General features: G+C 39.9%; 1 protein-coding gene across 5 annotated transcripts in view; it reads left to right on the plus strand.

The window, feature by feature from the left end:
• The window catches only part of CEPT1 (choline/ethanolamine phosphotransferase 1), a 31,970-nt gene extending 4,244 nt beyond the window's left edge, over positions 1 to 27,726 (plus strand). For 3 of the 5 annotated variants that reach the window (XM_068419266.1, XM_068419265.1, XM_068419267.1), the window contains exons 3-10: positions 2,505 to 2,652; positions 3,642 to 3,783; positions 10,962 to 11,046; positions 21,571 to 21,618; positions 23,594 to 23,725; positions 24,604 to 24,762; positions 26,004 to 26,129; positions 26,892 to 27,726. In XM_068419266.1, the coding sequence (XP_068275367.1) occupies positions 2,505 to 2,652; positions 3,642 to 3,783; positions 10,962 to 11,046; positions 21,571 to 21,618; positions 23,594 to 23,725; positions 24,604 to 24,762; positions 26,004 to 26,129; positions 26,892 to 27,011 (960 nt within the window). In that variant the 3' untranslated portion in view covers positions 27,012 to 27,726. Of the gene's footprint in view, positions 1 to 2,504; positions 2,653 to 3,641; positions 3,784 to 10,961; positions 11,047 to 18,704; positions 18,790 to 21,570; positions 21,619 to 23,593; positions 23,726 to 24,603; positions 24,763 to 26,003; positions 26,130 to 26,891 lie in introns of all 5 variants that reach the window. The other 2 variants (XM_068419268.1, XM_068419269.1) reach the window with 2 other exon arrangements.
• The last annotated feature ends 252 nt before the right edge of the window (positions 27,727 to 27,978 follow it).

Consider the following 27,978-nt stretch of genomic DNA (forward strand, 5'->3'; position numbering starts at 1 on the left):
TTTCCACCCAGACTCTAAAAAACACCCATGTAGGTTGGATTCAGCACTCTGCATCCATGTTCCACATATGACTTAGTAAAGGGATGTTTGCCTCTTCTGGAGAGCTGTTGAAATAGTTTCCCAATAACTTCTGGAGTTTGGCAGGTGTAAGATAAAAAAGGGGATATTAAGTTTGAGCAGTGACTACTTAGAGCAGCTCCTTCCTTTCTCAGACTGTGTCATCGTTGTATGACCTGGTTTTAACTTGACGTTTACTCTGATAACAGTATTACGTGGGGGCCGAGCCTGTGAAATCCAGTGTGATTAGAGAGACTTCAGCCTGTCTCTATTTCAGCAACTTAGCAGCTTGTATGGGCCACTGAACCAGAGCAGAACTTATAGAATTTAGAGTACAGTTGTATTGTGATTGGTAATTAAATGTATGAAGGAAGCACTAAGCTACACTCAGAGCATCAGGAAGTCGTAGTGTTCGCTGTAGTCTGCTGTACTAAAACACTGCTTCCTGTTTGACAGTTTTAAGAGTTACTTTGTGCGAAGTGAATGAGATTGTCTTCTCACTTCAGCTGAAAAATAACTTTCCGCTGAGGCAGAGTTCAGCCTGATCTGATTTGCCATATGCCACTGCAGCCCTGTGTGCTGGCACGACAGGGAGGATGCCATCTCGGTGGTGGAGCTGTGAGCTTGTGCTTTTTAAGCTTCAGGTAGCTGGGAAGAAAATGGGGCTTTGAAATTCCAGAAACAGAACTTTTTTTTTCCCTGAAAGGACTATTGCTTTCAGATGTAAATTGTCTCTTCCTTGTAGCTCAGTCTTAGTTCTGCTTTTTTTCAAAAGCGACTTGTCTCTTCCTGTTGATGAAAGGTGTAGCCAAGGGGACGTAGCTATCACTTACAGCCTTACTGGTAGCCAGAAAGAAAATGAGATACGAAATAGCTCCACGGCCTGCTTAGTTGGGGGGACCCCAGCTAGCAAAGTGCTGAGCATGGAATGGTACCTGAATTTTTGTGGTGTTTTTTTTTTTAAAAAAAAAATTGGATAGGAGAGGGAGCTATGAAATCATAGGCAGATACAAATGATAGCTAAGTGGAAACACACACTGGTGATGAAAGTAGTATTTAAGGCAGAAGAGGAGCCAGCAGTCTGATTTTTTTTTTTAAGTTTATACAGGAAAAATTGCATGATACTGAAAGATAACTTAAACCTTGTGTATAAAAGCTATCCTAAGAAATAGAAATATCATCATGGGATGGAATTCTGTAGCATCAAAACCTTGTCTAAACGTGGTCCTCTGCTTTTGGGTGACGTGGTTCCCCCTTGCCTCTCTTCTTGTGCTGGTTTGTATAGATACAGTGCTGAAAGCAGAGTGTGGTCCCAGCTTTTGAGGCAGAAGGAACTGTTTTAGTAAAATGCAGTAGCAGGAACAATGCAAGCTGTAGAAATATTTAAGTTGATGTGCTACAAAAGAGTCATGGTTGGGTAGACCAAAAGAAGCTGGACTTCAGAGCTTTACAAGAGACAAGTCAGCTTGGTTAAGCTACTGAGATGTATTTGGACTTTATTGGCGTGGTCTGTAAAATAGAGCTGCTCATAAATGCTCACTTCTATAAAGTGTGTCAAATGTGAAGATTGCAAAATATCCAATAAAATCTGTTTTTATGGATGTGTAAACTGAGACAGGCTAATGGCAGCCCTCTGGCTTTTGTGGTAATAATGATTTATGCTTCAAATATTGAAAAAAGCTGGAATTGTGGTCTTTGGTCTAGCAGGGATACAGATGGTATCATTTGTATTTCTGTAGAAATAAATTGCTGTACAGGATGTGAATATTAAGGGTTATTAACATAGATTGGGCAAAGCTGCTGTTACCTAGTAATAGATGAAGTGGTTGGTGGTGGAGGTGCTGCCCCGCAGAGCACTGGAGCTTTACAGATCTCAGAAAATATAATCACTAAACTTGAACTCTAAAAGTCTGAGCACTTTGCAGTGACATCGTTCTCACATGCCCCTGCAGCCTGGTAGTACCCTGTACTTGGCAGTGGTTTAGGACATGACACCTCCTTGAGGCCTTGTGGAGATGAGCTCAGTGTTTGTGACACAGTTGCATGTTTTGGGGGCTAAGAAAGTTTTCCAGTTTCTAAATCACTCAGACAACTTACAAATCCCCCTGCAGAAAACAGAAACAAGACAAGCTGAATTGCACACCACTTTGCACATGTAGTACTAGATTTTTTTTTTCAGATGTACAGTGCAGCTTCCTGCTTTAGAAGATATGCTACACATATTAATCTAAGCTAGTAATTCTTGTCACTGTTTTATTTACATTTCACATGTCATAACCCCCTCTGCCTGTCCCTACAAGGACCAGCTACTGAAAGGTCCAGGCATGTGATGAGGAAGTGTGTGCAAATGAAAAACTACATTACACTCTCATACAGTAGTTTAACTTAAGGCTTTTTTTTTTAAGGTTTAAAAAAGCTCTTACTCTCATTGACTGTTTCTTTCTTAGGCACCTCCCTGGGCATACATTGCTTGTGCATGTGGCCTTTTCATCTACCAGTCTCTGGATGCTATAGATGGAAAACAAGCAAGAAGGACAAATAGCAGTACGCCGTTAGGAGAACTTTTTGATCATGGCTGTGATTCACTTTCCACAGGTATTGTCATTTTTAATTGAAGTATGAGCATTAAATGACTCTGTTTCAGGGATCAAATCTGGAATACAGAAAAATGCTTCTTCACTGAAGAAGAGGACAACTGATACTGCTGAATGTATAGCTTTTCAGTCAACCTTCTTTCCATAGACAGTACTCTTGAACAACTGCATATCTTCTCTGGTTTTACACTGAAAAAAAATTAAGCATGTGACTAACTCAGTCTGAGCCAGTAGTGTTCTGTGTATGCTTTATCGGAGCCTTGGTTCTACAAAATTTTCCATAAGAAGTTATCAAAATGCTCTTCTCTATTATTTTAGATTGAATCTATATAGAGCAGTTGCAAGACAGGTCTGAAGCCTAAACAATGGGACGGTAGAAGTCTAAGATTAGAAACAGCAAGATCAGCTCCTAGGTAGGCAGAGTTCATTGAGCCAGCCTGAGGTTGAACCCCATTGCCAAAGAATGATCAGATGCTTTTGGTTACTTAAATTCTAAAGCTCTTATGCTTTAAATTTTTATGAATACTTTATCAAAGTTGTGTATTTAAAGAGGGGAAAGCATGAAACTTGAATGACAGACCTTGGATTTTCTTAATGGCATAATAAAAATTAAGAAAATGGGGGGAAAAATTATGTCCAGCAAATCTTGGATACTTGAGAAAACCACAAACCTCTGGCTGCAGGCTGCGATTGCATAAATCACTCAAGTCCCTTGATGTCTAATCCCATTAAGTTCAATAAAAATGTAGGAGACTAAGAAACCCTCAATATTGAGAACTTCTGATAACTGATATGAATTTAAATATACATTTTACAGCCTGTACTTTTTTAAAATGGAAGTGTTAATCTCTTACATCTGTGAAATAAAACACATCAGGATATTCACACTCTCTCCTTCTCTGGGTCCTTTTGTTAGGTTTGTTTCTGGTAAGGATCTTTACACACATACACACTTTATCTTTTTACTCTGTGACTGATTTTCTTCTGCAGTCTTTGTGGTTTTGGGAACTTGTATTGCTGTGCAGCTGGGAACGAACCCTGACTGGATGTTCTTTTGTTGTTTTGCTGGAACGTTCATGTTTTACTGCGCACATTGGCAGACGTACGTCTCTGGAACGTTGCGCTTTGGCATGTAAGTACCTTGGCTGAAAATAAAACTGAAAGTTAGGCTGCTTTGCTGTCTAGTTGCACTTTATGCAGTTGTAGTTCAGATCCTTAGAGCGGTAGTAAATTGTTTATATTCATATACACACACTTAGAGCTTGTGGCACCCATTACCTGCTGGATCTGCAATTAATGCTGAAAGTTACTTAGCTTGTTCTAGGAGTGGTAAAATACCCTTTTGTCATATTAGTCAATTAGGAGCTTCTGATGTGATTTAAACCTGAATAAATAAGGGAAGGTACCGTGTGTTTCATCCCCAAGAATGGCATGCTTTTGTCAGATGGTGGCAGTCTGGCTTTACTATTCAGTTAACTACCTACCTCTTGATCTTGCTTGACTTGTGATGGTGTATAGTTAATTTTCACTATTAACCATAATTCTAAAAATATAGTGTATTAATTGGCGTTGTGCCTACAATTTAAAGTTCTGAATCCCTTTTAGTTGATATAGATTGTGGTTCTATCAATAATGGGACCAAACTGGCAATGCCAAGGAAGTCAACAGCTAAAGTCCTGTTTGCTGCTGGGTGAGGGTAGGTGGGGAGAGGGAACACAAGGACTCGGTGAGCTGTGGGATTCACTAGCCTTAATGTGGAAATGTATGTTTGTTGTGTCTTTCCATTCATAGATCTTGCAATCTAACAGATATATTTCAAGTACATATACTGCAGAATGATTTTGCACCTGGAAACCTCTGAAATTTGCCCTTAGTTTGTACGGGATTTTGAAACAATGCTACAAGATGCACCGTTTATTTACAGTCTATTGTTATTGATCTGTAGATACCCAGATACTGCTAAAACAGTACAATTATGGACCTTTGTCTATAACAGCTCTTATTGGCAGAATACTAGTTCTCTTGAGAAACTTCTGTGTTTCTGCTCAAAAATGTTAGAATTTGGAGCAGTTTTCAATGACTATTGGAGGAAGGAAAAAAGAAAATCTAGACCCCTATTCTAATCCTGACTACACCAAAGCAGACAGAATAGTTTCAGTCAATTCTCTGGTACTTAAATCTTTAAAGTAAGGCATTTGGCTCAAATCCTGTACTGTTTTAGACTTCTTACTTTCGTGCTGTACTGAAAGTCTCAATACTGAATGATTTTAGCTCCCTTTGAACTTTATGGGGCCCTGAATAATTAAAGTTTTCCTGTTATTGATCAAAGAACCCAAAAAAACCCCAACCTTGGCATGTGCTTGACTTTACAGATGCAAGTATCAAAACCACCCAGTTTGCCTTTGTGCTCCAGACAAATGGTATTCACTGTAACTTCTGCTTTTGTGAGGAGTCTTTATATTTTGGAGACAGCATTTTGTAGCATATATTATTGTTCTGCATGGCCTTATGAGAATTTGATGATCCATCAATATGTAGCTAATTACAGAAGGCAATAAGCACAAAAATGTATGGGTATCATTATTTTAGATAACAGACAGCACTTGTTTTTTTATTTGCCCCGTGTCAGAAGGTTAATAGACTGCCATAAAATGACGTTCATTTCTATGGCAAAAACTAGATTATTTATCCAGTTAATTGATTCTCACTGTTTGATACTAGTTGTTTCTAGAAGCCTTCATTTCACCAATCATAAAACTGAAAAAAGTCTATATTTTATCTGCCCTTTCACCTTCACTGGAGCACACAGGCTTAGGTATTCTTACTCCTGAATAAGTGGAATCGGAGACAGCTGCTGAAAGGAGCCAAAAAAGTCTTGGTGCACAGTAGCTTTTTCCTCTCTGTGTGTCCTACAGAGTAACTCTATGTCAAAAATACACTGAGGGGGCTGTGAAAAGTAGTGATGTTTTAGGAAACTTGCCTTCCATTCCAGAGAAGCCGGAAAGAGCACACCGTTGGTTATCACTTAATGTATTTCTGTGATGAGATTATGTCCAACAAATTGTATTTCATTAGAGATCAACTCAATAAGCAAATTGGAGACGGCTCAGAGAAGAGCAGCAGACTGCTAAAGGGCGAGATTAATATTTTAAGCCTTATACACAGCTCAAGCTTGAACAGTTAAATGTATAATCAGATTTGCTTGCTGAAAAAGTCCATTGTCTTAAAGAAAGATAAACTAGTGTTCAAATTAAGTGTGTGCTTGCAGAACAGAACGATTCGTATATGCTGTTGCTGTACCAGCCTTGACAATTCACTGAAGCTGTGCAGAGCGCACTGTGTGTCGGAGTCCATCTGCGGAGCAGGAGTGCTCACCCTGAGGGAGGAGGAGATGGGATCGCTTCTGCTAAATTCCTACAGAGTATTGCAGGTAGAACAGGAAAACTATTAGTTTAATTGTGCCTAATTACTGAATACATCAACTGTGCTTGTTCTTTTTCTTCCCCCTGACAACTGTGGGGAGCTGCCCTGCGCTACTCCAGGATTGTAGAATAATCAGTTGAGACCGTAAGGTCCCAGTGATCTGTCTCTATTTTTAAATGATCATATAATTTAATTAGATCTTGGCAGCTGATGCAGACTTTTCAAAAAGCAACTTGAGTTGGTTAAATAGCTCGAAAAAATTGCTAGGGGTCAGTATTGCTTAAAAATTCCCCGTGAGGAAGCAGGAAGTGTCTCAAAGCAAGCTGGGCTGGCCCCAGTGAAAGTCACTGTAGTAACATCAGCAGCGCAAAGGCAGCAGGGAAGAGCGTGGATAGAGTTGTATGCAGAAGTTTTGTTTAAAAACAAACTCCTGATCTGGGAATGGGCTCACGAAAGAGCAGGAATATACTGCACTTCTGAAGAAACAAAAAGGTGATTCTGAATTTCAGGAAAACATTCAATATTGAAGCAGTCCAAATAATTACTTTGTTCTCCTGTCCTGTTATTCAGCACGGTAACTGGTTGATCTGGATTGTGGACTTGCTGTGCTGCAGGACAGAATGAGCTTTATTTCAGGCTTAGTCTTGTATGGGTGCAGCTGTGCCATAACTGGGGCATCTCTGGTTTGGAGAAAGTGAATTTTCTTCTGCACATCACAAAAATCAAACTGCCAAGCCCCAATGGGCTTCCCCAGCTCCATGTGGAAGCAGATCTGGGATTTTAGGAACACACTGCAGAAACCAGGAGCATTAGTGAATATGGTGCACAAACCCTGAAAGGAATTTGCCTGCTGTTAGCTGGAGTGATTATGAGCTCTGGTTCTTCCAGACCCAAACTTATTCCACTTGGATTCAGTACTGTACCTGCTCCCTGTTCTGCCTTCAAGAAGCGTATTAGGAGTTGTCTGTGTTTATGCAGGTTCAGTGCTGTATCCAACCTTACAAGGTCAGTGCACAGACAGTCTGACTCTGCAGGAGCTGTCTCAAATCCAGGGTAGTTAGAAGTAAAGCTAGAGCTATTAGTCTCTGTCAGATCTGAGCTGGGTTCTGCATTGCAACTTGAGTGTTGTCTTAAGAGCCGTGAGACACAGCACTGTGCAGGTAAAGACCTTGTATGCTTATCCAAGTGCTAAATCATATTTTAAAAACCCAGTGGGCACTTCTCAAGGGTCCACCCCGAGACATGAGGGTGTTGCTGCACCATGGTCTCCAGCATTTCTCTTAGGGGCTAACTGCATTATCTAGTTTATTCCAACCTTTCTTAATTGAAATACAGAAAGTTGGCAATAGTAGAAATTATAGGATAGTGTGTGTGTATATATATGTGTAAATATATACACACACCATTAAAAGGAAATTAGTTTCTAAGGATGCTTCATAAAGGCGTATCAGTAAACACAGAGAGGAGGGATCAGTTCTTCCCAGCTTTCATGTAACTGAAAAGTTAAAAATGTTACTTCATTGTTTGAATAATAGTCCCTAGGAAAGCAAAAGAATTCAGGCTGGCTAACAAAACAGCCATTATTGAGGAACGTTGGAGAATTTGGGGGAACATTCTTCTTCAGTGACATTGTAGCAGTTGTACATAAGCAAGAGCCCACCTGATAATGGGTTGGTTTAGGAAGAGGAGGAGGTTAATTTGGTTGATGACCTGAGCATTCTTGCCAGTACTACCACTGAGGTATAAAGGAGATTGGTAAATGTATTTCAGAAAGCAGCTAAAGTGAAGCCTTCCCTCTTTAGCAGTTAGCAAAAAAAGGAGTTAGTGTGTTGTCTTGAATAGACAATTCACACCAAATATCAAAATACAGAGATGGAAGCTTTCCAAGTCAAAGTTTAGCACATTGAGTTCTTGCTCTTGGGAACGGCTTCAGGATCTCAGGATTATAGTAGGAGATAAGGCAGTAATCTCCATGATTATAGGGCTTAAAACTTTCCATCTTATGAGTTTTTCCGACACTTCTTCAAGAACTTTAACACCTTGGGTGTTTGCAGAGGAAAGTTTGAAGCTCAGTAGAGTTTCTCATGATGTTGGGGGGACTTGCCAGAAGTATGTGTTGAAGTATCGTCGTGGTAGGTGTTAAGTTTGCTGCTTGCAACCTGCTGCCTTCTGCATACTTCAGTCAGCCCTTGCCAGCATTTCTCTAGTGCTTGGTGTGTGTCATATAAATACGTACAAGTGCCTTGCTACAGCATTAATACACACAGATGAAATTGCTGAGGGCTGATGTAAATGATGAGGGGCTTTTCCACATCACGATCCTCCTCTTCTTCTTCCTTTCCCTCTCACAAGGCCCTTAACAGTGTTTTAAACCAGGAACCAAGCAGTCATGTGCAGAGATGCTACTGCTGATCTTTCTGCCTTTGTCATTGAAAGGTGTTCTTACTGCTCTGAAACTGTGAACTTCAACACGATAGCCACATGCTTCACCTCGTTATCTGACCTGTACAACGTTTAATCTACATTAGTGAGCAGCAAAAGGAAAAATTTACATATCACTTTAAGTGTATTACAAGGAGGAAAGGAGAAAAGCTTCTGGCTCATTTTTAATATTCTTTTTACCTCAAGGTGAATTTCCTGTAGGTGGAAATAGTTTTAATTCAGTGACTTTTCTTCTGTACAGTTTGCTTTATTCATGCTATTTGTATTTCATGACATCCAAGTAAAATGCTGCGTTGGAATGAGTTAAGATTAAACTCCATAATAACCTTTAAAACTAAGCATTTGGACTTCTAGCATGTGACTTTTAGTTTTTTTTTTCCTCCTCTGTTGTGATGATGAACATTCTTTTCTTGCTGCAGTGGTTCCCTTAAGAAAACAACCCTTTGTCTCATGCTCAGATTCGTAGTTCATTGCCCAGCCTGAGTAATCCCACTTGTACGCTCGGTAGATACGGATAAGACAGATGGAAGAATCATCATTTGTCAGACCAGAGTGCTGCTGTGCAGGGTATTAAATAGTGGATGTATCCCCTGGAGTTTCCCAGCCTCATAACCTCTGTGTTCTGATGAGGCAAGAGTGTTTTTCTGTCTGCTGAGTGTTGCTACACGGGACTGTTGCCAGGAATTCTGTGTGTTGGGAAGGAGGAGGAGGATGGTATATGAATGCCCTCCCTTAGTTTCACACAATATTAAAAAGAAGCTGTACTGGTAGTGATTGACTTGATTTCAGAGCAATCTCCAGTCTAAGTATCTGGTTCCTGTTGTTCTTGCTTGGGTCACTTTCTCAGGAAATCTCTCAACTTTGAATTAAATCCTTTTAGATCGTCGTGCTGGACAAGGAAAGAATTGACTGCAGCTGTCTCCAGACTCTGAAACTTGATTCAGTGGTGGCCCTTGTAAAGTCTAACAGCTTGTTTAATCAAACAGGGCCTTTTAAGAATTGCTTGTGGAATATGCTCGATAAATTAGCACTGACAAGAGTATATTCTGGATGCATGACCAATCAATTGTGTGTTAATTGGCTCAAAACTCTCACTTGTCAAAAGGGAACCCAGCGAAGCAGACAGCATACAAAATAAGACTTGTCACTGCCAACATCTACGTAGAGTTAAGCACATGCCAAGGGCGATGGCCCCCTCTTAAGCTTTCCTGGATAATATTTAAAAAATGAATCCATGTCTGAGTTATAAATATCACTTAGAGTAACACAGGAAAAAAGGAAGAGAAACTGCAGCTGTCCCAAAGTGCCAAAGCTGTGTTGTGTATGTGACTTTCTCTTCCTGTATTCCCTAAAATACCAAATATTACCTTTTCTATCTACTGTATGATGTGCTGTGATAATTAAACTGAGGATGCTTATCAAACTGAAACCCACTGTACCCTCTCACCAGGCATGGGACTGCACATCGTGCTGCACTTCTTACCCTCTGTCAGCGTGATCACGATGAACTTTGTTTCTCTGAGCCTTTTTAATCAATTGACACGTTGCTGGATGGCAGTCTGCCTGCTTCTGTGCCAAGCATACTTTGATAAGCACTGCAATAAACAGGATTTCTATTATGGCTGAATCTGTTATTGCTGAAATATTTTTAACTAGATGATTTAATGTAATTTTAGTTTTGATATTTTAAAATATTTTAGTTATAAAATGCTATAAATCTGCATTTTACCGTAAGGAGTATGTGTGGTAGTTGTGGCTTTGTTGGCTACAGCATATTTTTTTGTCCCTATCTGTCAGGGATGAAAAATCAATGTATCCAGAACAGAGTTCAGTTGCCACTGAGTAGGGATCCAGAGCTCACTTGACTTTTTTTAGCATTATTTGCCAAGAAGCCAAGGAGTTGCATGAGCAGAGAGGTTTAACTCCTGGCTTTCCCTTAGAGGTGGCAAACTGAAGATGCAGTCTGCACTTCTGCTCTACAAAAAACATGCAGTAGCATCTTTAGATGAAGAATTCATAAATTCAGTGTCATTTGGAGATATGAGCGTGGGGTAGGGAGATGAGAGATCCTGAATTGTGTTTGATTATGAATTTTATTTCCCGTGATCGGAGAAAGGAATTTCATTTTACTTCCTTATGCCCACGCCGATGATTGTGTTTGCCTGTGTGTTGGAGGGTGCCTTAAACTGTAGAAGCTCTGAGTGGATTTTTGAATGTGTAAAATACTACGTGGGTTACAATATTTTTGTTAATTCATTAATACTTTCATTTTTTTCTGGTTGTTAATTCCCTTTCTCTGACCTACCCTTTCAATTATCTCAATGCTGCACAGTAGTTGTCTGGATTTTGTTCTTTACACCGTGACTGAAGATCTGTTTTAATGGCTCCACTTCACTGAAGCGCTCAGGAAAATGTTTTGAAATGTTTCTTTCCCCCCGCGCGTAGATTTGATGTTACGGAGTCTGTGCTCTGTACGGTAGCAATCCAGCTTCTCACAGGAACTCTGGGGCCCTGGTTCTGGAACTATACGGTAAAGCAAATGTTAATGCTACCTGGCAAGCAACGGCATGGACTAAGCAGAGACAGCACCTTTGTCATGCACATAGTAACTGGTATATGAAAAGCATCTTTTTAAGGGTATTTCACAAGTGCTTTAATATGAGGGGAAAAAAATGCTTGAGCAGTAAAAGTCCGATCTCACTGGAAATAAATTTTTTGGAAAGCATCATGTCTTGCTAAAAACAAAGCAAAAACCTGCCTGTTAAACAGAAAAATTTTACTTTAAACATTTCTTTTTATTTTGTCACAGTTCTGGCGTCACCTAAAAGATAACCAGGGTTGTGGAAGCAGCTCTGTAAGTGTGGGTGGAATTTTGTTGGAACTGCTTTTTAAAGTTGTAAAATTTTTTTTATTGCTGCTGTTTAAATACCTTTCCACCAGAAAAAAGAATTGCTGGGCTAGTTCAGGGAACTGTACGCGGGGCAATAGCTTAAAAAGTCACCAGTTACTGGTTAAAAATGACTGCTTTGAACTATGCCACTTCATCCGTGTAGTCACTTAACTGTGCTTGTAGCTTCATCATTCAGTAACTTCATTTCCTGCTTGTCTTTATTTTCAAAATGCTTTTCCTTATGTCTGTGCTAAATATATCCTTCTCCATTCTGGTTTACTACTCTTTACAAAGGACTTTCTCTTCCTTATTTCAGCTTTTTTAATACAGTGGCTATTAACCCACATATGGGTGTATTTTTTTTTTCCTGCCCAAATAAAATGGTATCATTTAAAGTGAGTAAGTTGGGTTCCTTGAAATTTCTCATAGTTGCTTGATTATTAGCCAGGAGTTTCCCTTGAAATATTTGAGGATCTAAGAACAGCTTTTTGATAGCCTTCGTAAAACTGCATCAGATTTTAAATTAAACTGAGATTTTTTTTTTTTGGTGGCTTGTTTACATACCCTTTGTTAAACTTGCATCGATGCAAATTATGCTCTTCTGTTTTTTCATGTCATAGTTCAGCACAATCTCTGCTTTCATGAGGCTATTAGAAAAAGTCCTTAATTACCAGCTCTACTGTAGATCCAACAATATCAGCAATCTGATAAATCATCACGTGTGTCATATCCGCCGCCTGCATCTGACAGCTTAAGCCGAGCGCCGGTTAGGTGTGCTCGGAAGGTAATCAGATGACATAATTTTTAAATACCCTGTTGACACTTTCTGAAAGGCTGGAAATACTTAGTGTCAGGAAATGGTAATGTAGCAAGCAATAACTTGAAGGAAGGAAAAGCTTAATCAAGATTTTAGCCTGTTTTTATAACAGAGATATGACTCTGCCCAAGAAGTCACTTGGAGTGGAAAAAATTAAAAAAAAATCCCTTAGTACTGAAATATTCAGCGACTTCTGAGGTCACCCATTGGTATGACAGTTATGTGAGAGGAAGCAGCTCAAATTCTGTAATGAAAGTGAATTGTTTAAAATGGATGAGGACAAATTGCCATCTAATGGGGGAGAGAGGGAGGAGTTTGGATTCTCTGCACAGGTGACCTGGAGCTGTGGAGATGTCAGTCTGTAGACCCCACCTATGGTCTCCACCCTTGGCAAGGAAGCCTTTGCCATTCAAGAGAGTTGTTTTACAAATAAACGCAGTGGTGTGTAGTGGATGAGCCAGGCACAGCATTTTGTCACTTTTGCTCCAGTAACAGAATGCCAGGTGTTGGCTTGTGACAAGTCCCCTCATGCACGCTAATTTTAATCAGTTTTTAGGCATCCTGAATTACAGAATTGACTTCATCATCTTCTTAAATTCTTGCATATGTAGTTTTAGATGCTTTCTGGCATCTTTATTTTTAGTCTTAACTAATAAGTAAAGGTGCTGCTGCTGCTTCGAAGTCATTTACTCGGAACACACAAAGCATCACGCTTATTTTACACCGTTTGAGGACAGGTGCTGTAGATTTTTATTTCAGTATTGCACCATCTCAGACGTGGTTAAGCTACAGGAAATGTGTTTTCATGCTATTCTTTTCCATCTGATAGCTGTTTCATGTGACAAACACTTGTAATGAGAAAGTATAATAATATAGCCTTGAAAATACTACATGATCTGGTAAAATATGAAGTGAATAGCTTTTAATTCTTGCAACACAGATAAACCTTGTACTTGTGCTGGGCTGTAAAGGTTTTTATTCATCAAGGAGGAGAAAACATTTCTTAAATTGTTAATGAAGTTTGCTTATGCCTTTAGCCTATGGAGAAATTACTTAAAAGAACCTGAAGGCTTTAAACAACGGAAAGCAAAAAGATTTGGGGGATCAAGTTGAAATAGGTTTACTCTGACTTGGAGTGTAAACGTGCTTAATGCTGAAGAGCTTCAGCCCAGCGTCCCTCTTCTTACAGCTCTGCAGTGTCACCCTTCAGTACTGCTGGAATGGGATTTCTACTTGTAATGTTTTACTTCACATTTTGGTGTTTTTCAAAGACCAGAATTGGGCAGTTTTAATACAGTTTAGCACAACCATATAGAGGAATTGCAAATAAAGGTGTTTAAGATGATTGAAACTGGAGCATACTCAGGCTTTTATAGGAAAGAAAATGTTAAAATAATAATGTTCCTGATAGTCTTCTATTATGTCAGAAAACAGTACAATAGTTTGAAAACTAGCAAGTAATCTGCATTCAAGTTTGGCACAGCAAAGAAGGGTGGATTAATAGAGTAAAACGTGTTGCAGTAAAATCCATTGCAGTCTCACTGCAAGAAGGCAAATGCCTTTTGAAGCTCCGTAGGCATTCTGCTGCCTTGTGGATTTAGGCAGACAGGGAGCGAGGCATGAAATGTGCATTTAAAAACTCACAACTTTTCTGCTTCCCTGACTTTATCTGAATTAAAACACGTAGATATTCTTGTTTACAGCCTTTAGTTCCCAAAGGTAGCTGGTGTAGTGTTGACATTGTTTGACTTAGTCCCTGCTTGCCATCTTGCAGAGCTCCTCTTTGTTATTCTTTCCGAACATCAGTTTGCTGCAGAGTCAGTATTTTTCAAGGTCATTTTCAATGTTTTTCCCAGCCTTGCAATTAGCTGTTCTGTCTTGGCATTTTTAGTTTGTTAAACTATTGAGTCTAGGTTCCTTCTGCTTTGTCTCATCTTTGTTCCTTGGTTCTTAGCCTGGATGTTCCTGGTGATCTTAAAGACTTTATTCAGGGTCTTCTGTTTATTTTCTAGAAGATGAAAAAGTCCCTGGTTTATTTGAAGAAGCGATCTCTTGAACTGGACTGCTGGATGTCTGCGGAGGAATTGTTACAATAACTTTACATCCATCTAGTGTAGTGTGGATGTGTCTTGGGGGAAACTGTTTCATTTTATTAGGGATCCGCCGCATACTGTGCGCTATGTCTCTGCATCGTCCCAGCAACATAAACTGTTTGGGCAATGCTGACGTGACTCAATTTGTCAGGAAACATCAAGCAAAAAACCCTGTTGGGTTAGGGGAAGTGTGGCTTGAGTGATTGCTGAAAATATCCCAGTTGAGAGGCTTTAAGAAACCCCCTTACTTCAGCTGCAGAATTCATGCTGCTAGCTCTTTCCATTTGTTTTTTTCTTAGGATATCCACTGTAGCATTTAAATGACTAAATAAATACAAACACAAGGAGAAAACAGAATCAGACTCTGAACTGGCTGATTCCCTTCTTGCTTTGAAATGTTTTTGCTTTCCTGCAGGTTTGCTTATGGGCCCAGGCTGCTGGTTGTGTGCAGTAATTAAATGGGGGGGGGGTTTGCAGCACCACTGGCCTTTCCCCACTTTTGATTTCCCAGTATTGTGGGCTTTTTCTCCTTGCAGTATCTATATTTTTGCATTGAAGCTAAAAACACTTTTCTCCTGTTAGTTGATAAATAATCCACTACCCCAGCTTGTGTCTTCTACAGTCCTTATCATAGGAAGGGGCACTCCAGTGTGCAGTGCAACTTTGGGGTAAAATATAGCACTATTTATGTGATATTTAAGCAGGAATGCTGCCACCCTGCTTTGCAAATAATTTCTCTAGCCACTAAAGGAAGCTGTATATATTTTTCCTCAGAAGGCCAGTGTGGTTAGTACAGAAAGGCTTTGGTCGGTCTGTATGCAAACGGAGCAAGTAGCTTTCCATGCAGCCCTGCTTTTGTCTTGTCATTTTATTAGGTACCTTCCCAGTTCTACCAGAGTTTAAAAACAATGTGGTGACTGAGGCAATTTATGGATCTTTTTATTACTAGCACATTTTATCCTGAAGCGATTTATAAATACAAGTTAATCATTAAAGTGTAGGAATGAATGTCCTCTAGATTGCCTGACGTGTTAACATTTTCCAGGTAGTGCCATGCGTTACCTCTGCTCAGTATCTTGACAAAGCCGTTGTTGCTTTGTTTTCTAATTGCATTCTTATTTTAATGTGTTACATTTTAAGGGCTGTTCAGGACTTTTATGAACACTGGTAGCAGTCCACTTGTGTCGCATTCGGAAGCCTTAACTTGTTCCCATTTATTCCTCCTTTTTTACTCCCTTGTCATCCCAGTCCGTAGCTGCACAGTCACTTTGGCTCAGCACAGTTGTGTTCAGCTCTCCCTTGTGCTTGCGTCATTCACGAGGCCACACAAAATGGATAAGGAAAGCTGATATTCTAGAAATGGGGATGTTTTTGCTTGGGTCATTTACCGCAGCCAATTTCTTGGTCCAGTTCATGGCATGAGAGTGTAGCGCTGGCCTAAGGGAGCAAGTGGGAGTGAGCAGGAGGGTTTTGGGGGAGAAAGCGGTCGGTCTTTAGAGAAGCAGCGTGGCTTTAGTCCAGTTCATACTGTAGCTGCATGGTCGTCTTAAATTCAAGTTAAATGCTTAGAGGAACAGGGTGCCTCCTTTCCCTCTCACCCAGCTTCCGTTTCCAACTGTTGTTCCCTTTTGTGGCTGAGCTTTGAGGAGCTCTCTATCTGGATTCGTGTGTTCTTAGAAATCTAAGTAGTGGCCATTTGACATTCTGCAGAAAAAAAAAGTTCACTGGATAATTCCAGCATCAGGCTTGTACTCTACTGGCGTCGAGCATATGTTAAGTCATCCAACAGTGATCTTAGTGAGCATAGGATGTTCCCAATCCTTTTTCATCCTTAGTATTAAGAACTTAACACTTTAGGTGATAGTTTAGGTGTTTCGTTTCTCCTCGATTGGTCTTATGTCTTTATCCTCTGTCTTAAGGAGCCCTTTAGTTTTAAAAATCTCTTTATGTAGAATTGAAGTTAAGGCTTATATTTGTTCTGCAACATGAGATTCTTATAATAAGTCAGGGAGGAGTTTTTAACCAAACACACATGCAGTTCATTGCCGAACCCTTTCCAGCTGCCTGCTGCCATTTTTATTTGAGTTGGGGAGGGCAGAACTACAGGCAGTGGAGCAAAGGTTGTACCGTGGCTGTGTAAAGAAGATAATGCTGTCTCCCTAACCTGAATCCAGGTGCAGCTTCCATGGATTTAGTTGAGATCCCAGTTCTGTGTAAGAGTTTTTCTTTCAGAATGTCTTGTCTTTCATGACCTGAAATTTTTTTTGAAGTATATGACCTTACTTTATTTTGCATTAAGATTACTGCTGCCAAATGAAACCCGTTTTACTGTCCGAGGAAAGCTATAAACTTGGGTTACCTACATTAGTTCTTAGTCACTGTTTCTGGGAGCTTTCTCAATTGCTTTATATTCTTTTAGGTCCTTGACAGAAGCAGAGAAAGAGGCTAAAATTCATTCCTGTTTAACCTGTGCAGGTTCACAGAGCTCCTTCGGCCCTTCCTCAGTTGGACACACCGAAACCACATTTCCATGCTGATTCTAAAAGCTAGGAGGAAGCAATTTGCATTTAATCAGATGTTTTGTGTATCTCTTCTTGCATGGCTGAGCATTTTTACTTTTTCTTGTAAGGTAGTTCAATGGCTTAATTTGTTTGTATGAGGACTGAAAATATGCATTTGTAGAACATTCTTTCCTCTGTGGTAATTAATTTTTTCTGCAAGCCAGTTCGGAGTGCCGTACAGGATTGTTATTGAACAAATCAGAATATAGAAGGACCCCCGAGGTTATTTCCTATGTGTCTCATATCTCCATGCTTGGTGTAGTGAAAAGAAAACTTACAAAGCCAAGACATGTAAAGGAAACTGTCTTTTATTGGCATCTTCTCTAGATTTCCTCCAATAACTTTCCCATTATATGCTAAGAATCTGCCTAATTCATGGGCGTTGCTGCTTTCCCATCTTCATCCTTTATTCTCCCCCCTGCTGCTTCACTGCGTATTTACTTTATGACTTCGGGAGGGAGCAGTGGGAGTTTGCAGCAGCGATAGTCAGGGGTTGGGTGCCTCGTATCCTATTTGCCTGCTGTCGACAGTGCTGCCACGTGCTGATGCTGCTGTTTGTTCCGTAGGTGCGTGTCCTGCTCTTAGGGAGTTGTTCAGAAAGTCTCTGGCTGATGGAGAGGTGAAGCTGCACAGTGGGAGATGGATGCAGTGTTTTTACAGCCTGCTGGAAGCAGCAGCCAGCACTTAGAGAATCCATAGTAAGAGAAGAGATTGCATTGACTGCCACATACCTACTTTCTTACGCTTTGCCCTCCTGCTTTCTTATGCTTTGAGGGATATTCTGTATGGGAGTTAGATGCAGCCTTATAATTATCCCTCGTGCATATTGATCTGCTGCTGAAACAAAATGGTGTTTTGGCCAGACTGGAGATCCTCAAATGTGAGGATCCCTTCCACAACTGGAATGAAGGCGGTAGAGAAAACTTGAGGTAGCACACTGATCTGATATTAAACTTAATTATATTGTCTTGGAGCTCGCTTAAGGCAGACAGGTAAAACCCCACCCCTGAACTGGTACTCCCTGATGCCTGTGCAGCTGGTAATATCAGCAGGGTTTCTGTAACACCAAAGCATGTACTTGAAAGCAGCAATTTTGAGTCTTTCTGGTAGAATTGTATAATTAGAGATAAGGAATATGCCATAAATATTTAAAACTGACTCGAAGGAGTATTTTTGATACAGTACTCCAGTATGTGATAGTGTTACACAGCTTCATATAATATACCAGCAAGTTCATCCTCTTTATATTTCACTTGTATTTTTCTTTACTTGTATTTCTGGAGTTTTTGTTCTCCACTCTTGCTAGCTCCAAGACTTTTGCATGCTCTTTCAAACAAAGTCTTCAACTCAGTCTTTCCTATAAGCCTTTCCTTCTTGCCCTTCTACAAAACATACCAGCTATGCTAGAACCAGAAGTGGTTCATATTAAAAAATAGGGTAGGGAATATAGTAGGGATTAAAAATATCTCTCCTGAATTTGATCATCTGAAATAAATTCCTTTTTTTGGTGGGCAAGGTTAAAACTGAGTATTTATTTCTGCAACCAGCAGCGGTCAGTTAAAAGAAGCGTTCCAACTGTTCCTTTTGACAAAATAGATTTTTATTGCACTGTGAAATAAAGTATAGCCCAGCATGGCTCTTTATTTTAACAATAAAACTAAAATATATTTTTTTTCTCTAAATTATTTCTAAATTTTCCCTCTTTCTCCTCAGTATTTTGGAGTTTTTATACTGTGCATGATAGAGGAGAGCTGCTGAGCTTGCAAATAACGGACTTGAAATTGCTTTGAATAATTTTGCTTTTTTTGGCTTTTTGTACCTAATCAGAATTGATGTGACTGAAGTACAAATCTTCATAATAGTCATGCATTTACTGGCAGTGATTGGAGGACCACCTTTTTGGCAATCTCTGGTAATTTTGTTCATGTTCTTATTGTATCCTTTTTAATAATCTAGTAGACACCTGGAAGAACTACCTGCATGGAGTTTAATTTGTGAGGGGAAGGTCTCACTTTTCCTCATAAATAGAAATATATATTCTTGCGTATAGGTCACATGGCAATAACTGGGCATTCTGGTTTTACCAGAGTTATTAAAACAAGCTGTTATTTTGTATCTTGTATTTGCAGGTAGAAAGTTCTCAAACATTGCACAAACTTCAATGTACCTTCACTGAAGTCCAGCTTCCTTTGAGAGAGCTGGCCCAAACCTGAATGAGCACCAGGCAACAAGCTAGATCAGCAGTGGAGTGTTAAATTAGATTGGGGACATGGGGGAAATTTTGGAGAGCAGTTGGTAACCATCAGTAGATAATTTGGCCTGAATGTGACTGACAACTATCTGTAAGGGTAAAAAAAATTATCACGTGTTTTTCTGGTTTGTTTTTTTTTGTGGTATTGAGCATCCTAATTTAGAAAGCTGCCTATCATGGGCTGGCTGCATAGAGATCCTGCACATGTTAACAGGCTCACCAGGCCGTGTCAGCTGGCAGTTTATGGGCTGTTATTAAGTTGACTACGTTTGCATTACTGGAGTCACATTGGGCTGTCAAAATAGCATTGCCCAGAGAAAAGCATATATGTGCGTACGTAAATATAACAAATTTCTGGAAATAGCATCTTGAGCATTGATTTCCTGGAAGGTTTTCCTTGCTGAGTATTGATCTGGTTTGTGTACTTGATAAATGCAATTCTTAAGGGGGATAAAGAAATCTTGATTTGCAATAAAACCAAGAGATGGTCAAAAATTACTGAAACATCACCCTGAATTGATGAATTTCTAATCTGCTTCATACAAGTAGAGAAATGAACCCTCTAATGTTGTAGAGAATATCTAGAAAAAGGAGCTAACCTTGGCTACCCCAATTTTGCTACATGTGCTTTCAGGCTTAACCCCCCCCCTCCACTTAATTATGGAAACTGCAAAGTAAATACTATCTAAAGAGAATGAGGGTGGATAGGACTAATTCTAAAAAAATGAGGCTACAAGTCAGCTTATTGGTGCCAAATTTTCCCAGAGAGATCAGTGTGGCTCACATCCCCACGAGCTATTATTCTGCATTATAAATAGGGATTTCCCAATTCATATTCTCAGTTTCTTTTTTCTGTTTTTGAAAAAAAGGGGGAAAATGCTGTCACAGCAACCTCTGGGCACAATTCAGTGCAAGGTGATGTTTATGTGAGCTTAGAAATTGTTCTCTTGTGGTATTGAATGACTTAAATAACCCTTTTAAATAACCTATTAAATAACCCTTTTCAGCAAAATCTTGAAATCTCTTTAGCTGTTCTGTGTTGCAGCAGCATTTGACTAAGTCAGCTCCCAAAAGATGAAAGTATTTTGAAGTCTGGTGTTGGATTAATGGAGGCATTTCTCCAGAGAACAAACTTGACCAGATTTCCCATGACAATTAGGAATTTTCCTTTTTCATTCAACTTGTGAGATTTTGTGTTTATTTACAGATAAATGTTACTTACTACTTGCAGAGGAAAATATATCACACAACCCCTCCTTAACCCCCCCAGCCCAATCCTTTAATGTTTCATGTGACAGCAAAATTGGTGGTTTGGTATTTTTAGTTTGTTTCTATTTGGGAGGTGAATGAAATAATGGAATAAAATATGGTTGTATACTCAAACATTCCACTTTCTTATGCTAACATGTGAAAAGTGAAACAATCTGGACAGGCTAAATGCAGAACTGTGTATTTTGTCAATCCTTGCTTTCATTAGCTTTTTTTTTTTTCCATAAAACAGTGCATACCTGTACTGGCTTCCTTTTTTCTGTCAGTGTAGCTTCTCTTTCAAGCGTGTTAAAATGCTGTTCCACAAGGCTCCTAGAGCTTGGTAGTTTCTGGTGGATGGTGAGTACAACTGCAGCTGAGATCCTCATTTGGAAAATGTGAGTAAAGTGAGCCAGCTTAGCTGCAACTTTTTTGATCCATTGATTATAGAGAGGGGTTTTTTTTCTGTTTGAAGTGAGAAAAGTGCTGTAATTGCTTGAGTTTTATTCCACAACGTCATCTTTAAAAGCATAAACACTTCACGAATATAAAGCAAGCTTGGTTTTGGCCTGCTATGAGTTGTTGTTCCCCTTGCAGATGTGACTGAAGCGCACATACACACAACTCTGATCTACAGCTGGGATCCAGCCTTGTGAGAAGGACTCCCAGGATACTCTGAGTAGCCCAGCTGGCTGTGGTATTTGTGACTAGGAGCTAGCCAAGGAGGGTTTCTGGAGGGGACTGTCTCTGTGTCCACTTACAGATGTGTAGTCTCTTATACACCCCTCACTGCTGCTTCCCTGAGCCCTTAGCTGTGTGTGCTTTCCCTGACTGTTTCCTAATTATATATATATATTTTTAAAAATCTCAATTCATACTGCACAAAACTCTGATGGTATCTAGTTGGAGGCCTGACATCAGTTTTCTGGCAAATGATTCTGGACTTGCTTTAATCCAGGCTCTGGCAAGCACTCCTTAATCCATTCTTTGCCTGCTGCCACTTGTTTTTATTAACATGCATGTTTTTTTCCCAGGCAAAATTTTGAATGCTCCTTTACCAGGATGTATCTATATTCAGCAGCTTTCTGTGCAGTGTAGCTTTTCTCTTGTAATCAACTTCAAAGAGTTTAACAGAGAACATAATTTACCTGCAAAAGATTTAACTTGTGATACTTTTCTGCCCTATTGACGTAGTTCTGCATACATCTGACTTCTGGGGAAACCTGTTCAGTTACCAGCAAGGTCAGAATAATTGCATGGACTGCAGTGATATATGTAATACCAGACAAGGAAGTCTTGTGGTTTGCCTTGTTTTCTCTTATTAGTATTATAAGTGGTTTGCCTTATTAGTGTTCTCTTAGTCAGGGGCCGCAGTGCCTTTTTGTAGGAAGATTTCTGAGTATGTTTCCCTCTCTCCCTTTACTCAGATTTTTTTTTTTTTCCTTTTTCTCCATGCTATTTGCTTGCCTTTGCTACTTCCAACTTTTGGCCTTGCTGCTTCCATTTTGTATGCAAAGCGATTCAGCAGGCACTGCCTTTTTATACCTCTCCTTTGACTTTCCTCTGCCAAATTTCCGATGTGTAGCTTTGTTTCCAGTTAATTATTTTTGCCAGATAAGTGCAGTCTAATACCCATCACTGATGCAGTTGTCAGTGGAAGCAAAAAGGAGAGTGTTAAGAAAGCATAACTAGCCAAAGTGGATGCTACAAGAGCGTGCTCTCATCCTTCTGCCTTGCCCGAGCATCATTCTCGATGCGTTGGTAGGAGTTTGGAGTTCGTGGGTTGCTTTTCCCAGCAGACTCCCCTTGGCTTTGGGAAATGTCAAGCTTAATGTCTGTTGACTGCTGTATGAAGCTTGCTTTTGTTTTCTTCTTCCTGTAAAAGAACAAACTCACCCCCTTCTTTAAACACCGAAGTGTCCTTACTGAAGCAGAGGACAGCACAGGTACCTTCCTTTCCAAGACTGAGGAGAGACCTTCAGGAGTCCTGTGCCTCGTAACGTTAATGAATGATTACAGTTAGCACTCCAGTCTGGCAATGTGTGCCTTTTGGTTACTTGTCATTATTCTTTCTTTAACTGTCTTTCAGAAAATGTTTTTTTGACTTAACAGTGCAGCCTAAGCAAGGAAGACAGACATTTGAGTGTCATGAAACTATGGCAGCTGGCCAGAAGCCTGCGGGGCAGTGATTTGGAGAGGTGGGCTGGGTGCTCATCTGTAGGCTGCCTAAGAGCAAGGCATGAAGAGATAAGGCCAGCTCTGCCTCTTAATTGTACCCTGAAAAGATGGAGAGATGTAGTTATTGAATGTGATAGAAAAGTAATGAGCTTTACCTGCTGAAAGCTACGCTGTGAGTGTGATTGAAGAAAACCAGAAACACCTTGACCTCATTTGGGCCTCTGTGTGTAGTTGGACTCCTTGCTGTTGGGGAGCCAAGTGTGTTTCTTCAGTTGAGTGCTCTGACTGCAGTTCCTGAACTAAGAGCCTGTGGAGATTTTTGTAGTTGCATAGATAAGCTGGAAAGTTTTGGGTGGTCCTCCCTAAACACTTGCTTCTATAACATGTTTCCTGTGGTTTATTTTGAACTCTTTCTTCTTCACTTCTAGTTTCTCCTGTTCTGCTTGAAACACCACTGTTAAAAAATGAAGAAAACTGCTGCCTTTCTTTCAAAGCTGCTTGTGCTCGTTTTTCACTTCTTTAGCAAACTCATCGCTTGCTCTCCTAGGCTCACTGACTCTGAGATGACTTGTCTGATCTCTGTTTGCTTCCCTTGCCTTGCCCATAAGGTAGTATCCAGTTTCTTAAGGGGCTTTGGTTCATCATCTCCAATGGCTCTTGCTTTGCCCAGTTTGATCTTGGGCTGCAGCTGTGAGTTTTCCAACCAACTTCAGAAAAGATGACTGATGCATTTCTCTTCCATGTGATATTAGCTAGCAAGTTCTTGGTTTCTGTCCACTTCTCTGCTTTTGATGGCTCTTTTCAGGTAACTGAAGTAAGTCCAGCTTTGTGGGAAGCTTGATGGAAGGATTATTGGAAAAATACATATTTCTCTGTGCCTTATAGAAATTTAGAAATATAGAAATTTAAATCTCTGTATAGCGGAGAAAGAAAAGCAAACGTGGTGTTGGAAAGTGGAGTGTTTGAGTGCACCAGAAGTATTAAGCCCAATTTTAGTTTACTTGTGCATATTTTAACTTCTTGTCTCTCTTCTATTAAGATTCCAATACTGAATATTCAGGTGAAAATATTCCCAGCTCTCTGTACTGTCGCAGGAACCATATTCTCCTGTACAAACTACTTTGGTGTGATCTTCACAGGTGGAGTTGGCAAAAATGGATCCACTATAGCAGTAAGTCCTTTGTTCTGCTAGTTTACTCTTCAGCACTCTGTGACTTTTCAGCCATGCCTTTAGTTTTTATTTAACATAATACCTCCTACATGTGAAATATTTCCCTTTCAGTTCCTTGCTTGCTTGGGAAAAACAAGTTAATATTGTCTGCGTAAGAACAGTAGCTTTAGGAGTCAAGAGTTTTAAAATTTTTGAGTTATTAAAAGTGCTCATGGTACTTTGATATTTGCTTTTGAATTAATCATATAAAACAGGTTATACAAATACCAACACCCCCAACGAGTTCATAGAGAAGTCCAATGCAAAAATCCATTTAGAAGGAAGTTTGACAAGAAGATTGGTTATAGTTTTGATCCTTCTAAATGATCTATATTTTTTATATTAGCAGCGAAAAGTACAGGTGGGGGCATCTGCACAAGTACCTTCTGTTTCAGTGAAGACGATGATTGATTCTGGAGCCCTGGGAGTTTTCCAAGAAGCAATTCTGTACCGGCCTAATAATCAGTTGCTACCTAGAAGGCTATTTTAGTTGCTTTCTAGCTGGCACAGAAAAAGTGATAGGAGTATTGTCTCCTGTCACTTGCTAACAGTGTTGGCCTCTGCCTGTATGACAAGTGTCAGAACTGTGCACATCTTGCTGCCTAAAACCTTATTTTCTCCGCCAGCACAAGAAAGGTTCAACCACGTTCTCAGCTGATGCTCACTCAAGTTTCACCACACTTTGTTCCTGTTAGTACCACCGTTCAGAAAGGCACGTTTTTAATGTGATTTTAGTTAGGAACCACACGTTGCACACCACGTGAGTGTGTGGCTTCTTGAGGTTTCTTTGCAACATGCATGTTTTGTTAACCTACTGCTTTAACTTTATCTCGCCGCAGGGAACGAGCGTCCTTTCACCTTTTCTTCATATTGGGTCAGTGATCGTGTTAGCTGCAATGATCTACAAGAAATCTGCCGTGCAGCTCTTTGAAAGGCATCCCTGCTTATATATACTTACTTTTGGTTTCGTGTCTGCTAAGATAACAAATAAACTAGTGGTAAGTGTGCCAGAACCTTCGAGTTTCCTGTTATTGCAGTAAAACTTTTTGTAGATTGTGAAGCTCTCTGGTTATTCCATTGACTAACTTGCCTCTGTGTACGGAAGTGGTACTCGTGCTTTATGTATTTTCAGTAGCTCGGAGGTGCAGTGGAGCCTTTCTTCTGTTTGAAGGGGGGAGTGGTAAACCTCAAGCTGATGCCATGGTTACACAGTCAGTGCCAGTACAGCTTAGAGTTGCCAGAGTTCTGTTTCTCCCCTTTTCCCAGCTGTTCATTCCCATTTTTGCAGTGTGTTTGTGCACATGGGTGCTGAGCTGGCAGGAACAGAGGTGACTGAAACCCCCCTCAGATGCAGGTGGAGAGGGGACGAAAGTTTGGGAGAAGGAGAGAAGGTGACAGAGCTGCTGAGGTTTGGAACAGTTGCTCAGGGTTTAACTTAAAACAATGGGAGAGAAATAGTGGTTAAAATTATTAACAGGTTTGTACCAGGGAACAGACAGCAACACTGTCAAGAGAGGAGCCCCTGTTGAACAGAGTGATTGAGGCATTAAACAACTGCTGCCCCACACCATCTCAGTTCTGCAGGCATAGGTTGTGTTGCCCCATGAACTGGATCAGTGTTGGACATAACTCGCAATGGAAGAAAAGTTTCTTACTGAGACCAGTTTACTACACAGTCACATCAGTTGTGCTGGTAGAAGTGAGGATGTGGTGTCAGACAGGCTCTGTGTGTGGGGGAGGGTGGGAAAGGCAGTCTGGGACAGGAAAAGACATGATCAAATTGTAACCAGAGAGTGGTGGTGATCCTCATGGGATGGGGACAAATAGGTGGAGTGAGAGGAACCCCAAGTGTCTCTGATTTTTGAAGATCTAGCAGCCATGACTTTTGGTTTCAAGGCTCAACTAAACCTTAAAATTTACCAGTCTACTTCTGTTTTACTGTTTTGTTTCTGGCAGGAGGAAAAGCCTGTGGGCTGCAAAGCGTGTGAGGTTTTTTTTTCCTGTAGGTACATTCTTTGTTCTAATAAAAGATACTTCTCTACAAACCTTGCGTCTCACATAGCTGTAGAGACTTTCATGGCTGAAACAGTTTTGCTTCTACTACTTAAGTACTTGATACATCTTACAGTCATGTGGCTTGGACTGTAACTGGTTTGGCTTTTCATATTTTGAAATCACTCTACCTTGGCTGGCATATGTTTATTTCTTAAACTTCCTTTTTTTTTTTTTTTCAATGTAGGTTGCACACATGACCAAAAGCGAAATGCACCTGCACGACACAGCATTCATAGGCCCAGCACTGTTGTTTCTGGACCAGTATTTTAATAGCTTTATTGATGAGTATATTGTACTCTGGATTGCCCTGGTAAGTATGGGCTCGCTTTGGCAGTAATCATCCCAAACACTTGTGTGCTCTTTCACAAATACTAGTTGCGTTTTGAGCCTGGCTGACTCACCTGGAGGGTGATGGGACTGAAAACTGACTTTACTGAGTTGATTTGAAGTAAGCTTAAGCAAACAGAGGCCAACATGGTTTGCTTGGTGCATAGCTTAAACAGTTAAAGCAGTGTAGCAAATATTCAAAGTTTAGAATAGAATATTTTGAAGATTTGATTGTATTGATGTCTTGTTAGCAAGGGCATATATTATGCACAGTGCAAGCGGAGTATGGCTGTGCCTTAATCTCTTGAAAGCATGTACATCTGTCATTGGTAGCAGCACCCATTAGGAAAAAAAAATCTTGAGTTAAACTCATAAGTGCTTCTCAAGCACTCAAGTGTTATCTACGAAAACGCAGTGTTAACCTTTTAATAAAATTGATATTTTATGTATGGCTATCACCATTCAGAGTTAATGGGGCATTTCACAGTATCTGTGTAGCTACTATAACTGGTTTCCCCTCTCTGACTCAAAAAAGTTAAGGGTCTGTATTCTTACAAAGCTGGAAGAAAGTCCAGCATGTCTAGAAACTCTTTCTTCACTGAATGATTATTCCTACACAGAGATTTAGTTCTTGAAAAGAAGACCCCAGTGCTTTTATTCTGAAGTATGAGTGGTGTTATACTCTTGTGTTATACTCTGTGAAAACATAGATCTAAATGTGTGTAATTTTTTTTTTCCCTGGCAGATCTTTTCTCTCTTCGATTTGCTCCGATACTGTGTCAGTGTGTGCAACCAGATCGCTGCCCATCTGCACATCCACGTGTTCCGAATCAAGTCCTCTGCCACGCATTCTAATCACCATTAGTAACCAGGGAGTCACCATAAAGAGAAAGAAGAAAGAGTTGGTTTTCTACATGAACAGATGTGAAGAGATGTAGGAGACTAAGGCAAAAAGCAGATAAGAACAAAGTAATTTATAATAATCAATGTTGTATAACTTTTATTCTTTGTTATCAGTAACACTCCTTAACTAGTCTCCTGCCTGAGAGAGTGAATTCCAAGTACACCCTAGTCAACTCTACATGTAGTCAACTCTGTTGGTTCAAAGCCCGGGAAAGCATGCAGGGAGTAATGCTCTGTCTTTGTAATTACCTTGATTACAAAATAATCTATATATGGTGAATGGAACCCCAACAACCGAAGTTTCTAATGTAGTATAATTACAGCTGCAATAAGACTTGCTTTTAATTTTAATATTTCATCATCTCTTAGTGAAATACTTGTTTAGTGTCCACTTGAAATTTATTTACTAAAGACCTGAGCTGGTAAAAAGAGAGATATCGCACTAGCTTGTGTAGCTGAAGCAGCTGTCAAGGGTTGAGTCCAGACTGATGTGGTTCTTTTGCTTATGCCTTGCTGATAAAGTGGTTTCTTGCTAAAGAATAATGCATTGAACAGGGTTCTGCAAGCGGAAGGGATGACCGGCATGCAAAATAGTGTGGTATCTTTGTCAATTAATTTTATTTTTTTAAATAAACATTATCTAAAAAGACAACTTATTTCTCAATTTTTCTTCAGTGGAAAGACTATAAAAAGAAAATTTTACTGTTTACTTTTTTATGTATAAAACTTAAGTAAAATTTCCTTTCTGCTCTTAATAAATAAGAATTCTGAGAGCAACAATTGTCTTCAGATGTGTGTGTTGCTCTGTCCTGCTTAGACTTATGAAGTACAATCCTGCCTGCTGTTCACAAAGCAGTTTTCTGATGCTCTTATGTGTGTAGTGTTGTCATTCCAGGATCTCCAGGAGCTTTCTCTGCTACATTGTGCAG

The sequence above is a fragment of the Nyctibius grandis genome, chromosome 27 (genome assembly GCF_013368605.1).
Source record: "Nyctibius grandis isolate bNycGra1 chromosome 27, bNycGra1.pri, whole genome shotgun sequence".
Taxonomy (NCBI): domain Eukaryota; kingdom Metazoa; phylum Chordata; class Aves; order Nyctibiiformes; family Nyctibiidae; genus Nyctibius; species Nyctibius grandis.